We start from the raw sequence: 17,641 nt of genomic DNA on the forward strand, positions 1-17,641 counted from the left end.
TTTAGGTCAAGGTGAGTTTATTGTCCAAATAGCATAACCTAATTGCATCCAAAACCATTTGCAAATCCATCTTTAAGCTGGTCAGAATAACAGGCCATTATTTTTAAAAATCACTTAACACTGAACAGACAGGACCTCTTAAAAGGCAGCTGACTATACCATGTCACCATCATAACCAATAAAACATTTTTCCATACTTCCTAAAAACCTTTTGCTTATACCGATCATGCTACTTTAGCACTTGCTAGCATCCCGACCAAATAAACACCCACACCTCTTATAGAGTACACTGTGAGAGAATAACATTGACTCGATATGGCATCACACTCATTTTAAAGCAAAAAAAAATTATAATAATAATAAAAGAAGTCCAAGACGAGAAACTGTAACTGAGAGAGAAAGAGATCTGAGGTACACGGTACAAGGGTAATGAACATAATGGAAAAAATCCAATGGCCCAGTGATTTGCTGGGGATTTAAGAGTTGGCCAACAGTAAGAAACAAAAACCAATTAAAAAAAAAAACAAAACAAAAACTTTTTTTTTTTAAGGACAGGCACCTGTCAAAATACATTGGATACTATAATGGCTACAGTCAGTAAGGCACTTTTTTCCCCAAAGTAGGCTGCAGGCAAAGGGATAAACGTTGCAACTACAGCGTGCATGTGTACATTTGCTGATGGCTTCTTGAAACCTGAGCCAAGAATCGGGTCTGATAGTCCAGCCAAGTCTAAAAGCAGAGACACACAACTGTATGAGAATAGCTCCAGCTTAAAGGACTGTTCTGGGTTGTTTAGAATCCAGAATCATGAAAAGCCACATGGTATGAGAAAGTCATAAACATCCTCCTGAATCTTCCTGCCCTATTTTGTACAAGTGGATGACAGCATGAGTGGCTCTTACAAGCTGCTCCGAGCCCACACCAATAGAAGCCTGCACTCATTCTATAGCTACAGTTTGTCGGCTTAGGGGGACTTTACTGTCTCAGCACTAATTTCCCTTTTAAAGCTATTCTCAGGGTTGGACTGTCTCAAAGATAAACAAAGAGGAATCCTTTTGGCTTAGAAACCAACAGGCTTACTCAGACTTCCTCCCCATTCCTACCACCCATTACCACACTACCAATATTATCTTCTTGAACTAGAAAATCATTATTTACATGATATAAGGTGCAAGTCTATTTCTTCTCCCAGCCTTGCCCCCTGTGGCCCATGGAGAGAAAATACCCCCACCCTCTTTGAGAAAGTCATCCAATCCTGCCTAATGCTCTTCACCGCAGTCCTAGAGCTCCCCCCGGGGGCAGTGTGGAAAGGCCCAGAGGGTGCCAGGCCACAGGAAAGCTACAACTCCCTCTGAAGAGAAGCCTATCCTGCTGGCAAAGGGATGCAGTGCAACGCTGTCAGGGTTGCTTCCTCTGAGCCATGCATGGCCCTGACCTGCCTGGGAAAAGAAGCAAAACAAGAGCCTCTTGTACAGAGCACGTAGACCAAAGGGGATCTGACTAGAAGACATGGTGAGCTCTTCAGTGGGGTCCTGGGGCAGTTCCAGAATAAAGCCTCCTTTAAGACAAGCCCCTTTCTCTGAGGATCCCTCCGCTGAACACGGGAAGACATTCTACTGAGGGACCTGTCCCCTGCTTCCACCTGCAGGCTTCTTGGCTCTTAGGGAACCTGCATGGAATTGAATTATGCTTAGCATATATTTTTGGCATACTAGGATTTCCCCCCCTGGGATTTGGCCAAAATAGGGGAAGGAATAAAATTTGGCAGGCTAGGGGAACAATTTAGCCCCCACTGATGGAGAAAAACAGTTAACAACAATGACCAAAAACAAAGTAAAACAAAACAAAACAAAAAACAAACCAACCCCAAAACCAAAAACCAAAAGCCCAGAGAGGAGGAAGAACAGATGAAAGGACAACAAAGTAGCAGATGACCAGAATAGGCCTGGAACCCCATTTGTGGGAGGTGAAAAAGAGAAGAAAAATCCATGGGGGAGAGCTGACTTTCCTCTCATGCAAAAACTCCTAGCAAGGAGACCAAGATCTAAGGAGAGGGCATCAGCTACTGTAACAAATCCAAGCTTCCTTCTTTTGTTTAAGGAGGGGGTAGGGCAGAAAACCCAAAAGACCTAGCACCTTCCCCATCAGCAACGCGTCCCATCACTAGGCCCTGAAGAAAAGAAGGAGAAAAAGATCAGGAGGCCCCAATGGCACCCAGGCTCCAGGAAAACAGACTGGGAGAGTCTGTAGGCCTGTTCCCTTCCTCATTCATCAGTCAGCTTCTCTCATTTGCCGCTTCTGTTTGAGCGTAGGGACAGTCACTGTTAGGTACCTTGCTTACTTTAGGCTCCAAGACTCCTAAGGACTTTAGGGACCGCACCTCCTTTCCATTCCAGGGCCCGAAAGAGGGTCCCATGCAAAGTGAGCTCTTGACAAAACCCTGGCTGCTCAGCTGTCCTCTCCGAAACTTCAGAATTCACCACCCACTGTCCTACCAGAAACTCCCTAGAATTCTAGGGTCGTACTAACTCGCCAAATCCTGAACCCTTCCAAACATACTTCAAGAGACACAGACTCTTGAAGTCTGTGGCATCTCTGTAGAGCAGCCTCTCCACCTCCCTCCCACCACCATTCTAATACTCATCTGACCTAGTTTCCCAATCATGCCAATTTGATGCAATGCAAAGCCTGAACACCACTGAGTGCCACTTAGCAGAGGGGCTGGCCTGCTGCAGTCTAGAGACAGGTGGGAGAAGGAACCCTTGTGATCCTACATGCTGCCGATTCATATGCCCACAGATTCAGGCCTATAAAAGTCTCGGAGATGATCCAACTGGGGATGGCCATATCAGGGGAGGGGAAAGAGAAAAGCAGATGAAAGCCCTGTTTTAAGAAAGGGCCACAAGATGATCTCCAAATAGCCTGCTAGAACTCTTTTCAACCTGTCTCCTGATGCCTGGTACCTAAGTGCTAATTATGACTTCCTAGTTCACTGCATGAAGGTTTGTGACAAACATCTGCCCTGGGGGTTGGGGGAGGGGAAATCCCATGGTTCAATTGTATTTTTTCCATCATGATGAGGATACCGGAGTCAAAATGGAAGCCTGATGACCTTCATGACTGAAGAGGTCCCTGGGTGTCAGACCCCAGGGCCAAACCCACCCGACCCTCCACCTGAGAGGGGCTTGTGCACCCCTCGCCAACTTCTCCTTTCCCCGCACTATAACGGCTCCCAAGCAGAAACTATGTGGTTGTGAGGTATTATGAAAACAAAAATGTGAATCATTTTCTTTTGTAGCTATTGACTTTGTCCAGTAAACCTGAGGTAAAGAATGCTGTCTTTGAAGAATATGAGAGAGAGAGAGAGAGAGAGAGAGAGAGAGAGAAAGAGAGAGAACCAAAAAGGATTAAAAAAAAAAATAAAACCAAACAAACAAACAAAAAAAAAACCCAAACCATGAATACGCTACCAGAAGAAAAACTATGGAAGGGCTTTTCCAGTACGAAGAACTCCTATCTCAACCATCTACTTCAGAACTTGGAATTTAAGCAGTAAAATAATATATTATAAAAATGTTTATAAAATAGCAGCACACTCTGTGAAACATTACAGCTAGGTACTGTTAATGTGAATAAGAATGAATGATCTTAGCTTCTTAGCAGCGCAAAAAAAAAAAATAATCATAAAAAACTGAACACAATAAAATGAAAAATAAGAGACCCTTAGATTTTTCTCCATCTTCAACCCTCATACTACGAAACAAGGCAGAATCTGTGTATAAAATAATTCTTCAAAGCAGCCCTGTTCTGATTTTTCTTTCTAACTTAAAAAGGAAAATATTTTAATAGCTTCATTACCTGTCAATCATAATTGTGCAAAAAAAAAAAAAGTTGTTGCTCCAACCTCTTTGCTAAATGAATGCCTCTAAGAAGTGGAGAGGAAAAAAAATTCAAGTACGCTGAATACAACTTTGCAATGAAATTAACGAAAAACGGAAAAGGGAACAAAATGCCACACTCTGATATTCAGCTGTCTGTCTGCACCAGCAAGAACTTTTCTTTCCATGTCCAAAGGAGAAGTCTATAGATGGGAATTAAGATCTTTCTTTGCCATCAAAATGATAACAGATCTTTGTAGGCTTTTTGGAGGAATGTTGTGATGGGAATGTCAGTGGAAAGGGGTGTCTCTTGGGTCCTGGTAGGGATACCAGAACTGTGTACAGAGAATGTCAGATACCAGAAGTGAATAGTCATGCGACTGGGGGCAGGAGGGGAGGAGCACAGGAGAAGAAGGGAGGAGTCTATTCAGCATGACTTGCATAAACCATCCCATCTATCTCTCGGGAACAATTTTTCAAAGTGCTTTTCGAATGGAATGGTTTATAACAATGCTAAACTGTGGACCAGACATGCCAATCAGCACCAAAAATCAGTTTTTTAATAAAGGATGCCAAGGTCACATTACCCTCTTGAATACATTAAAAGATTCCATAGAGAAAAGATTCCATTCCAGATCCCACCCTTGCTCCCCCCATCTGCCTCCATTTCATAGGAGTTTTGGTTATGGCCCAAAGCTAGATTGCCCCGTTTGATAAAAATATGGTGGTGTCCGCCACGAACACGTTTGGAAGAAGAAGCAAGATGTCAAAAACACATGAAACCCAGAATCCAACCACCTGTGTCCAACTGGCAAAATAAAACATATTTTTTTAGGTAGCAGCTACTGTAGACAGCAAGAGTTCGTACTAGAGATTCAGCTATGCTCCTGACTTAGTAATAAACAGGTGGTCGAGAGCAAAGGTGCTTCTACCTCCAAAATGGTTCAATCAGGTTGAGAGATTGTTTTGTACTCCCCTCCCTATCGTGTCCCTTATTTCTAATTCTTTCTTGAGTTCATTGCTTTGCAATCTAATAATGCCATAAATGGCACACGCAGTTCCTTGAAATTATCCTACAAGGGGTGTGTACATGCTAGTTCATAACATGAAAAAAAAAAAAGCCTCCTCTAATTTGTTCCCATATTTGCAGGCGTACATTTTCTCTAGCTACTCTGCAGGTTTTCCTGTAAGCATTTTACTATTACTTTTAACATAATCAAACAATAACTGTTCGCATATACAAGGGATTCCCTTCTGTTGTACTTCAAATAGGCACCAAACGCTTTTTTGTTATTCTGTTTTTATAGGACCTTTTTCTCTCACTTCTAAAAGATCTTTCAATATGCTCTAGGTGGGGGCTGAATTTTTTTTTTTTTTTTTAAGTTTCATCCTAAAACATAAAGAACAAAACACAACCAGAGAGAAGGAGAGAGCAGATGGGAATACGTCTCTCCCATTCGGCCCGACTGCATCCTCACAGGTCAATATCCCGCACGTCTGTAGGGGTGCTGGCCTGGTCCAGTTCATCCTCGGACTTGGACCCATCCCCCTGGTCCTGGCGGAACTGCTGCAGGCTGTTGAGCAGCACCACCTCAATCTGCTCCTGGCAGGCTTTGAGGCAGTCCTAGAAGGAGAATGGGTCAGACCAGAGCGGTTAGGAAGATCAATAGTGTGCAGAGCATTCACCAAGAAAACAAGACACAATTTAAGCCTCGCACACCACACGCTAGTCTCCCCGTAGAAAGAAGCACAAAGTAAAGGAGAGGTGCTCGAGCAGGGCCGCAGGACCACACTGCTCCAGGTGGGGCCCACAACCAACAGCGTCAGCACCACTTCGGAGCTTGCTGAAAAATGGCCGAATCTCAGCCTGCACCTGACAATCTGGCCCAGGTGCTGGGCTGTCTGTGGATGTGCAGCACCTGATAATCAAAGCCCCACCCGGGTGTTTTCTGTTTGCGGGCACTGGGAGGTGACGGAGAAAAGGCCAGCACTACGCAGACAGAGCCACAGATCTAGCCACAGATCTGTAGCACCTGAGGGATGGATACGAAGAGAATGGACTGAACTGTACTCACAGAAACCACATAAGCTCTTAAAAAGAAAAACTTTTTTTTCTTTCTGCTTACTCACCACCCTCAATTCTCATAAAAACCCAACCCAAAATGTTGACAAAACTCAGGACATTTGAGCTGTCCACTTTGGGAATTAGTAAGAATTTGCAGCATTGTTTGATATTAGTCTGTATTTGGTAGGGACATTTCAGAGTAAGTCGGCCCCAGGCAGGAGCTTCTGTTAGTGGGGTGCCAAGGAGCATGTGGCAACTCATGGGTGTCACTGGGAGGGGCTGGGTCCTGCCACGATGTGGGGTGTGAACTAAAGAATATCGTTCTTAGCATTATGCTCCCTCCTCTCCTCTGGAAGGCTACCTTTCTGCACTGAAGCAGCATATACATATGGAAAATATGTTATATGGACTCTGCTTGGCTCTTTCCTCACCTTAACCTTTGCTTCCCTTTTGTTTATTTCACTGTGCAATTTTCACTGCCTGGAGGCTACGGTTTGCCAAGCATAAAAGCATTATCTTTATTTTCCCACAATCTAAAATAAAGTTGGACTTAACTACTCAGCGACACAGTTTCCGTACCCCCAAATTTTCCATTCCTACCTTGTCCATTCCACATTTCAAACTACAGCTTTTTATAAAAATTAAGAGCAGAAACAGCAGCTGCCCAATTGCTAAGGGCAGAGGTGAAATATCACCCAGAATGTAAGATGAACAAAGAGGGAAGAGTAGTATTTGCGACGCACCCACCACACTTGGCAGGCAGCACCTAGGTCATTTCACTTCTTGGATCCGTTCCCCAACTTGTAAAATAAAACACTCATAGGGTAAAGGCCAACAGAGATAATATATATAAGGTGCTAAATTCAATAAATGAACACCATTTATTGTGAATAACAACAAATTCGTCCTGGAGTCGAAAAGAATTCTTTAGATTTCTTGAAGATAAGGTATGGATAAGCATTTGCTCCAGATTGGTGAAGGGGCACTGTGTGTCTGGCGTCAGCGGGGGAGTGTGGAAGACAGACAGAACCCAGAGATCTCTTTGCCACCCTGAGCAAGCTGAGGAGTCCGGCACTGGCAACCAAGGGCCCAGCATCATCTCTCAAACTTCTGTAGCATGTCCTGGTCACCGCCCCCCGCCCCCCAACCTGTCTAACCCCCTGACTATTGACTGGAAACCTTCCCTGGGCTCCTCCTCCAAAGCCCAGTCCCCAGGGGCTGTGTCCCCAGGTCACTCACCACTTGCCCAACAAGCCCGGGGGGTAAAGGCTAAAGGCATAATGTTTCTAAGGGCACTTCCATTTCAGTAGAGGATTCCAGAAACCTGAAACCTTACAGTCTAAAGAAAATTGATCTTAAATAAAGTCAAAGCTGGTGTGGGGGTAAACAAGGGGAACAAATGACTATAAGCAAATGACTCTTGGCTGTTCCTTGGGAAGGTCCTGCATCAGAGATGGACAGTGGGGCCCACTGTCAGTTTTCCTTCCACAGCTGGAATAGTTGGCTTGTTCTCCATTTAAGCACCATCTGAAGAAGGGGACTTGTTCCGAGAGGCCATGTTGGTGGCTTAACACCATCCTCAAACACCCTATCTCAGGTCTCAAGTGCCCTCCACCCTCCCTGGCCCCCCTGCACTCCTCACTGAGAAATGTGGAGGTGCAGAATTTAAATATTATTTTCCTCTTTTTTCTCGTGGAGAATAATGAGTTGAATCCAGCCCGTTGTTATGGGATGCCCCTCCACTACAGAGGTCCTTCAGGAGCTACTGGAGGTCATGTTTAAAAGGTTTTCTCGGGATCTCTGGGTGGCGCAGCTGTTTGGCCCTGCCTTTGGCCCAGGGCACGATCCTGGAGACCTGGGATCGAATCCCACATCAGGCTCCTGGTACATGGAGCCTGCTTGTGTCTCTGCCTCTCTCTCTCTCTCTCTCTCTCTCTCTCTGTGACTATCATAAATAAATAAAAATTAAAAAAAAAAAAATAAAACTTTTTTCTAGGAGGCAAGGGGAATGAGTCAGAACCCCTCCACACATAGGGATGGTAGCTGCATGCTTGCCTCCGTGGAAGACCAATCCTATCCAAGCACGTGGCATAAAGAGCTTTTTTTTTTAACCTCAAGTATCATTAACATACAGCGTAATATTAGTTTCAGGTGTGCCATAAAGAGCTTTTGTTATTTAAAGAGGATGGCAGGATTCTCCACTGATCAAGAGACTGTGTGTGTGTGGCCGGCGTGGGGGAGGGAACACACACACAATATGTCTGAACCACTAAAATCAAAAAGAGATGCCAGCCAGGTGTCAGCAATGAGGCCTCTTTAACAAGAGAGCTTCATATGACACAGCCATTTGGTGAAGACTTCCTGACGGGAAAGTCGTGTAGAAGACCTTCGTCCCCAACAAGAAACACAGCACCTCCTGGCCAATCCTGTCCAGTTTTCCTTCCTCAGAGGCTCTATTTCAGTGCCATGGGGAGGTCATCAGGGTCAGTCCACCTTCCACTCCCAAAATATGACCAACTCCATGATCATCCCCACATTAGCCACACCAGCATCCCTGAGAAAGATGGTCCTCCAAATGAGGAGACAAAGCAAAAGAACCAACCTGATCTGGGGCCATACAGAGTTTTCCATTTTGGGGTCGCCAATAATTCTGTTTCTGGCATTCAGTCTTCCCTTCCAGAAGCCTGAAACCTCAAAGAACAGTTCTGGATAAAATCCTACAGGGAAGGCTGGGGCATTGGGCAGTCACCTCTACTGGACTTTCAGAGCCATGGGACTGAAGATAACATGCCTCGAAGGTCACATTTATGTACACTCCAGCCAAGAACACATGTACTGGTTTTCCCAAATAAAATGAAGGTTTCACGTAGAACACATTCTTCGATCTAAATTGTAAGTGACAAAGCCCAGCTCTTGATCTTAGATATCTCTTACTTAAAGAGATAAGTGACTACAGCAGTTACTCAAGAAATGAGGGACCCTGGACCCCATTCCCTTGCTCTCTTCTAGATTCATCTGGGACAGAGCTAAGAAGCTAAAACTCTCTGGGGTCAATCATATCCCCCACTCCTGGAAAGCTCTCTGGGGCCTGTGCCTAACCCTCCTTCGGGCTCCCCTCCTTCACAGCTTGGCTAGTGTCAGTTTGAGTTTTAACCACAGATTGCCCATTCTTAACTCGATAAAAAAAACCTAAGCGTAGGCCCTGTCTTGTATGAACAGTGTCAGACAGTCCACTCTGTGATGGTGGAGACAGAACTAACTCAGCAACCTCCCTTCCTTGAGACTGCACTCACTCCCTGTATTTTAATACTCTCCTTCAGCATCGTCAGGAACCATTCTTGGACTTGCAGAAAGCATGAGAATTTCCTATGAGCTGATGTTAAGTGAGGAAGAGGAAAATGTGTGGTGGTGCTATTACCTGCAACCAGACACGCCAGCCCCACACAGCCCGTACCTGCCAACTCTCCCGAGCAGCAGGGCAGGACAGTGCATGGGACAGGGGTGCAGGAAGCGGTGACCTGGAGGGACGAGGAACCTGCCTCAACCCCAGCAGGGTTGCTCATGCTGGAAGGTCAAGCTGAGAGAAGGGAATAAAGGCGCAGGGGGCGCCAAGTTAAAAGGCCTGAAAAGAAAAGGAGGCAAAGCCAGAGAAGAAGAGAATTATAGTACTTCCAAAGGACACAATCACAAGACGACATGCAGAGGCAATGACAGAAGCGGGGTATCTGGGGGTCCGAGGGGCTTTTGGAGCCCAAATAGCCGCATGCCCTCACTGTACAGCTCGAGAATGGAATTGAAGCTCTCTTGTCCCCTGGTTACATCGGGTTAAAAGCTAAACTTGGCTTTAAATGGGCAAGCCTCCAGCCTCAGAACTCCTTCCCCTAAGACCCTCTGCTTCTTCCCAGCTCTAAGGACAGACATATATGGCAGAGAATCTCCAAGGAAGGGAGATGTAGCCCAAGTGGCTGGGGTGGGGTGGGGGGCACCGACAGCTCATCCAGTGAAAAGATGCTACGTGCATGCAAAGTGCTGTGGCTCTGGGACCTCTGCTTTCCTGCAGCCTCCGAAAGCACCAGTCATTGTGTTTAGATGCCCCAAATTAAGCTGATTAAAAGGAAAGCCATAATGCTCGTCTGTCAGCCTGGACAGGTGGCACTCCACAGTGCTGGAGGTCGGGCAAACCTCCAACTCCGATGATGATAGGCCCCCTCCCCAGCCCTGGCCCGCCAGCCCCAGAGCCCTGACAGCAGTGTTTGTGATCTCCAGCTCGTGACACGGGTCTCCGACTTCCTCTGCGCGCTGGCTCGGGCTCTGCGCCCTGCACCCTCCTCGGCTCCCATGAATGGGCCGACGGAACTCCTACCGTTAGCCCTCAGTGTAACTGCATCACGCCATTGTCACCACACACGCACTGCACTCAACAGGGGGACAAAGGCTGAATGAGCCCCAGACCCGCGGCCAACTCAGGCAGAGACAACTTAGGAAACTATCTCATTCTTCCTTTCTTCACAGGCTGTTTGGCTTATTTCCTTGCATACCAAATGAAGCCCGCAGAAGAAATAAGGCAGGACAGGGAAGCCTGAGCTTGTGATTCGATCCCGTCCCCCTCTCTGTCCCCGGCCTCCCCTCCAGCCGCTCTTCACAAGGTCCCCCACCACAGGCCCCGTCAAGTCCCCTAAGGACAACCCCAGACCTACAAGGGCCCTTCGGAGAAGGTGTGCCAGGAGCGTGTCTGTGCTACTCACCGAGGGGAAACAAAGACACGGTGCCCAGGACCCAGACAAGAGCAGGGAGTCAAAATCAAGACTTCCTCCACGGCTCAGCGGATGGGATATTAACAACCCGCTGACAACCAAGATCCTAACACAACAGAGTGCCCCTAAGGAAGGGGTGTTCTGGAATCTTCTCTGGGCAGTATTCAACAATGGGACAGGGTTCCGATGTGACCCAGGTAGAAAAGGATGAATCCGGTGACCAGGTGACCAGCTCTGCTCCCACTGAGTATCTCCCAACAGCCTCACAGCATCATCGCAGCCCATGAGCCTGACCTTTGCTTTCTTATTAGTTTGTAAAACTGTGTCGTGTGAAGGTGACATGTTTTGCTCAGGACCCTGGCATGTAATTAACGCTAAGAAATCTCAGGGCTTTCTCAAAGACCTGGGGAGACCAAAGAATGAGCAACACACTAAGCCCATCTGCCTGGCCTTTGTGTCTTCCGTTCCTTCCTTCCTGCTTCCCTCCCGCTCTTCAGCATCATTCCCAAGACTCTGCCAGGGGCTCTGGATAAAGAGCGCAGTAAAAGTTGGTTCCCGTTCAAGAGGCTCTATAGACAAGTGAACAGTGAGATAAACGCTGGCACAAAGCACCAGCCGAGTGCCGAGGGGACGGAAGAGGAACCCCGACTCTGCCTGGCGAAGCAGGGAAAGGTTCACCGGGGAACCAGGACGCCCGGTCCCTCCTCTCAAACTCACCCTTGGCAACGGAAACCCCGGTAGAAGTTCCCCCAAAGCCAGCACTGCCTCGCTGGCTGGCGTCTGTTTTTAGCAACACTTATGACTGGAAGGAAAAAGTACTTAAAATATACCACCCTCTGAGACTTTTATTCCCTGTAAAACTGTCAGGCTTCTCACTCAGCTTTCTCTTTGGAATGAAGCATTCCGGTTTATTTTGGCAACCAGAGGGAGTAACAAAGACCAACTTTCTCAGAGCGGCATGGGTCCCTCCTATCAAAGCTATCTGCTGCCGGCCAGTGAGCCAGAGAAACTTGTGTGCCTACTCAAAGGAATCGAGGGGACCCTCTTTCACCAGTCTGATCCCGTTGATGCATGGAGAGAAAACACCATAAGCTCGAAGAGGTCACAAATAACAAGGCGCGCGGGGTGCGCACAGAACTGCGGGGGTTCCAGGGCACCCTGTCAGTGCTCAGGTTCCCTAGTCCCGTTCCACGAGAGCCGATGCGGCACAATGTGGTCCTGTGTACCTGGCCTCTCCATGGGAGAGCCCAACGCAAACCTGTGGGCATTTCACAGCATGGGTCTGACAGCGTTGTGTGTGCATGCACGCGTGCGTGTCTTAATTGTGGCAAAATAAACCGAACATAACAGTGACCACCGTAATCATTTTTAGGTATACCGTGGCATTAAGGATGTTCACTTTGTGATGCAACCATATCCACCATGCATCTCCAGAACTTTCAGGCCATCCCTAAGTGACTCCATACCCGTTAAATAACTCCCCGCTCCTCCCACCCCCTGGGCCCTGGTAACTAACCCGTTTGACTTTCTGTCTCTATGGACGCGACCATCTCCTAGAAGTATCTCCTGTAAGTGGAATCATACATTTGTCTCTCTATGTCCAGCTTCTTTCACTCAGCATGTTTTCAAGGCTCGTCCATGCTGTGGCGTGTGTCAGAATTCCACTTCTTTTAAGGCAGACTGACACTCCGTGGCACATACATACCACGTTTTGTTTCTCCATTCCAAGGGCATTTTCTATCGCTAATGCCAGGAGGCTTGCATTTCACATTAGGCCTGGTGAGCTCTCTCCCCCAGGTTGCTTCCCTATACTGCATTCATCATAATACTTCAGCATTCATTTTTTGATGATCTTCACGTGCTAGGATTTTGCATGCTTTACTTTTGATTTGCCATACAGTCGCCAAGCTCCTTGAAGTCAGGAACATCATCTCCTCTATTTTCCATACAAGACCCACCCGCCCCAGTTTCTATCTTGGTTCCATCCAGGCCTTGCTCATCATGCAAGTCTTCAACAGTGAGCCTTTAATAAATGCTTCCAGAAATGAATGGAGAGTAAGTGCTTGAGACACACCACTTCTTGACTCATGAAATGGCAAATGAGCTCAGGAAGTAAAATGTGCCTCTCTCCAATACTAATGCTTTCTGAATTCCAGTCCTTTCCTTTTCCTTCACTCTGAGCTTCAGTTCTTCAGGGAACACAGCCTGATGGATGGGAGGAGACCTATAGCACTTGAAAGCCAGCCTAGCCCAATGCTGCTCAAGCCTTTTTACTAAGAACATTCCTAGGGGGAGAGTGAGCAAGCCTCTAGGGCCCAGAGGAAAGTTTGGAACTCCTATCTGAAAAAATGCTATGGAGTTTATATTCTCTTCTGTTCATGCTTAGCTTTTAATATTAAAATGTTTAACCGGAGGCCCACTAGGAGGAGTGAGGCACACATGCATTTCCAGTTCAACAGCTGGGATCTATAGGCCCTCTAGCCAGCCAATCGGTTTTGTATCCATTGAACCCAGTCTGACAGCTAACTTGGATGGACTGGCTACATTGTATCTGAAAGGGGCAAGCAGTTTCTCCAGCATAAGATGAGAAACTGGTTTGCAGTCTGGAAAGGCAACGGAAGAGACTCAGTGGCACCTCAGTAGTGACCTCTGTCCATCTGAAACTAGTAAGGGGCGATAAGGCCAGAGACTCATGGGGCAACCCGCCAATCAGAGCAGGTCTATAAATATCTGAAAGAGGTTACAGTGCCTGGGGGTCAGACTCTTGTCACTGACATTTTTGTCTCTGGGGGTCGAGCAAGAGCTTGTCTTAAGCTGGTTGCTGGTTGGGAGTCCTTTTTGTAAGGCAGCCTTAATAGGAGATGTTCAGAAAAGGAAGAAAGCTTATCATTTCTATAAATATTAAGTTCTGTCCCAAGATTTGCCTCTGGAGGATTAGAAAAGCATTCTTCACGTGAAGCACACTGGAGGGGTCTCTCCGATTTGTGTTTTAGATACCAGGTGGTGGTACATAGTCGTACGAGCCTTTTTTTTTTTTTAAGCCCATGTTTAGGGCCTAGAATTTTAAAAGCATATAAGAACCCTGGGTTTGGTTCCATGAGGCCCTTCAACACTTCCGTGCACTACTTCCTCAAGACAGTAATAAAGACCAAGGCAAACTGCGGGTGGGAAGGTGAGAGAGCCAGCAAGCTGTGGTCCTCACTCTGAGTTGTCAACCTTCTGCTCAGCATCCGGGATGCAGCATCAGCCATAGGCCGGTAAGCCACGTTATCTCCTAACTCAATATATTCCCATAGCAGGGCATTCAGGAGCTACCTGGAACATCCAGAGGGGCGCTTCGTGATGTTTCCCTGCACCTTGATTCTCTCCGTGGTGCCACATGAGGGCCTCCCTGCTGACAAGCCTCTCCAACTGCCTTTAAAAAGCAGAGGACTTTCTTGAACAAAAAGCTTCAGAAGCTACAACAAGGGTGGAGTACAACGTTCCAAGACGGGGAGTCGGAGCTTCCAGGTTCTGTCCCAGCTCTACTACTGCCCCCACCCTACCCCTGTGCCCCAGTCCTCTGCACCTCTCATGGAAAGCCTCTACCCGCCCCTCTGACCTCTCACAGCCACCCTAGCTTAGACCTTTAAAGGACTGCAGTCTCCTACCAGCAGAATCAGAGCCTCACTTGACCCTGGTCTCTCAAGACCTTTCTTCTAAGGAGCTTCAAATTCTGGCAAGCAGAACTACATCCTCTGGGCAGTCCATGGGGCACAGGGGTGGAAAAATCTATAGCTAATAATAGTTCCTTAAATTAGGATGGCTCTTTATTCTTGTACAAGTACTTTTTAATCCATTACCACATTAAACAAAAGGGGAAGTGAGAGGCGGGTGAGGCTGAGAGGTGTGTCAAGGCCAGACACGGTCTAGAGGTGGGGCACCTCTTGGATCCCCACCGCCCCCGCCCCCAGGGCAGCAGCCGGCTCTAGTCCCTTCTCCACTGTGTCTCCGCCCGAGTGGGTGTAAGCAGAGCAGACACTGTGGGGGAGAGGCAGCCTGAGGACATGTACATAAATGGACATGAAACGACAATTCAGACTCCTGGGGAAGCCCACACCACGAAGGAAAATTAGTAAACAGCCCTCCTCCCACCTTGTGTCTGCTTGCTAGGTTCTCTTCTCTATTTTCTGGCACAGAGGCTTTCAAACCCTTACAAGGAAGCCTCACCTACTGAATTTCGTACTACTACCTTGGATGTTGATCTTGGAAAATAGAAGCCACCACCGCCAAAAAAGAAAAAAATATACCTCCCAACACATCATCATCCAGCCGACTGTCTCTTCCTGAACTGAGAAAAGAGACATCTGGTTTTAACCAAGAAGATGGCGTCCACCTACCACATCCGTGTTGGTGATCTTGGCCAGCAGATCCACCAGGGCATCGCCGGTGAGGGAGCTCACGTCCTCATCCTGCTGCAGCCCACAGATGGCGGCTCCCACGCTTCCAGTTGCAATCATCGATGGTGGATACATGGCGAACTTAAAGTCTGCGAGAATGAGAGGCAGAAGGTCAAGGCACAGGAAGAATTCGGATCTGGGGGCTCCCTGGCCTGAAGATCCTCAGAAATAGGATGGTGAAAGGTCAGCTGCACAGGTGACTCCTCACCCTACAGACACATCCTCTCCTGAGTCTCCCTTCACAAGACATCCTTTATTTATTTACCATTACTGTGGCAGGTCCAGAGCTCCAATGGAGAGACTGAGGCAGGGAAGGTGGACAGCTTATCTGAATACACAGAGTAATTTTCAGAGAGGGGACTCCTGTCCCCAACCCCTCACCCCCATGAGCCTGTCTGGGGTTGGCATGTGTAAGGGGCAGGAAGGTAATTGAAATGCAGTGTCCTCTGCAGTCACAGCGAGCAGAGCTGGGAGGGCTGAGGTGAGACCAGAAAAGGTAACCTAGGCGCCATACAAGTGAGACAGACCAAGGGATCTAGATGGTGGAAGGTGGGGAAAGTATAAGCAGGTAAAATGATATGAAGAATGATAATCCTGATGTAATCTTGCCCCTATTATTTGTGGACGGTCAACAGACAGATGGCCCAAAACAAAAGATGATTTTATTTTATTTTAAAAAAAAAGGGGGGGTGGGGGAGAGAAGCAGTAATGGATGGAGGGCATGAGGGCCAAGTTTCGTACAATTCCCAACTTCCAGCCCAAGACCCTCAGAACATAAGGAGAGAAGGCCAGCACCCAGTATTAGCCACTGCACCCTAACCACATGGATGGCTTTGTTTAGGTTGTATGGCTCTTGGGCCCAAAGGTCCCATTTTCTTGCTGGGGGAAAAAGAAACAGCAGTTTGCTAAGAGAAGTACAAAGTGAGAATAAGTTGAAGGAGCTCAAACCCTCATCCACTTTCTTTTCTCCAAAAGCAAACAGAGGGTATGTTCCTATGTTCCTGTGCACTGGTGAGGGCTCAGCGTGGGAGACCAAACACCTCAGTTTCCTGAATGTTCCCGCAAAGAGGCTGGGTGACCAAGATCACCTACTGCCCAGTTATCAGGAAGAGATAAGGGCACCCACACCTGACTCCTGCTGCTGTTCCTAATGCCCGCTAATGCCCCACGTATACAGTCCCATCGGTGTAACATGCCAGTTCACCCACACTCCCACCAGAGAAGGTGCTCGTATGGTGGATGAGGAAGGGCAAACCCCTGAGCTGACACACTGCCCTTACCTGTGCCTTGTTCTGATATGTTAGAGAGGTTACTGTCACTCACTTTAGTCAGTCCTGGAGTGGAGCAAATCCTCCAGTGCGTCACCTCTGGTTCTAGCACTACTGCAGTTGCCCGTATACAGCTGGGCAAGGGCGGAGGTGGGTGGGGATAGTGAGAGGGACGTACAGAGGGAGGACCTGGGTCACACTTCAAATTCTAGCAGGCACATCAGGTTGAAACTATAAAAACAGATGAACCTAATGCCTTCCCTTCTTCCTGTCCACTGCCCTATTAAGCAACATATCCCATTAAAGCCCTTTTATAGATGACCCCACTGTCCAGCGTCACGTTAGTGGTGTGCTGAGCAACACTACTGATCACTGAACCATGCACACACCTCCCATCTTGGCCGAATCCCATGCACGGAGCAAGCCTGGCCGCCTGTCAGTCTGTCGGTCTCCTTGGCTTTCTTTCCTTAGGCCGCTCACCATTTCTACTTCTTGAGGGACACATATCGCTGCGTTCTGCCCAAAGCCTGCTGCCACCGACTCCTCCCGTGTCTTCTCTCCCCCCTGGATGGTGCCAACGGCGGCCTCCCTGCCTCCTGCTCTGCTGTAGGTCTCCTCCACATGGGCTCACAGGACTGTTTCTCTGCCCAATAACCTCGTTAGCTTCCCCCTGTGACATTCATAATACAGACGAGGCAGCCAGCCCATGGCCTTGGGCCCACAGAGGCCCTGGGTGGGAGCATCTGGCAGGGAAGAACAGGAGGATATCCCTGGCCATCCTTTTCCTCTGTCCCAGGCCTCAGACCAGAGAGAACACCTCATAACGTGCCTATCTTTTGTTGTCCAATTGCACACAAAACAGACTCCTAATTTTAGCAAACTAATTAACTTCTGGAAGCCAGGGGATGTATATGGGTGGCCCCGGGATATGGCAGGTGCCAAAGTGGCGAGAAAGACTATGCCTCCTTTCTTATTTCACTAGGAAAATGCTGAGGATACTGGGGATACTGTCCCCTGCCTCCCAGAAGTGGGGTCACAGTGTACAAGAGCCTAGCTGCCCCTCGGCGGCTCAGACCAGGTAGAGCTGCCCCTGCCAGGGAAAAGCTGCTGGAAGCCAGGCCAGCTGCTGCGCAGCTCTTCTGCACCCACCCCAGTAGCAAACCAGGGTCTTCCTCTAGATTCCTGAGCACCTGCTAGGCTCTCCTCTGAGGAAATCAGAAGGAAGTGACATTAGCAC

The 17,641-nt window shown here is 47.8% G+C and overlaps 1 protein-coding gene across 1 annotated transcript in view; it reads right to left on the reverse strand.

Moving 5' to 3' along the window:
- Nucleotides 1–17,641, reverse strand: part of CCND2 (cyclin D2) — a 30,235-nt gene continuing 12,594 nt past the window's right edge. The window contains exons 4-5 of the mRNA XM_025995388.2: nt 15,077–15,225; nt 1–5,502 (exon numbers count right to left, since the gene is read on the reverse strand). Of these exons, the coding sequence (XP_025851173.1) occupies nt 5,353–5,502; nt 15,077–15,225 (299 nt within the window). The 3' untranslated portion in view covers nt 1–5,352. The remainder of the gene's footprint in view (nt 5,503–15,076; nt 15,226–17,641) is intronic.

This window comes from Vulpes vulpes, chromosome 8 (assembly GCF_048418805.1).
Source record: "Vulpes vulpes isolate BD-2025 chromosome 8, VulVul3, whole genome shotgun sequence".
Taxonomy (NCBI): domain Eukaryota; kingdom Metazoa; phylum Chordata; class Mammalia; order Carnivora; family Canidae; genus Vulpes; species Vulpes vulpes.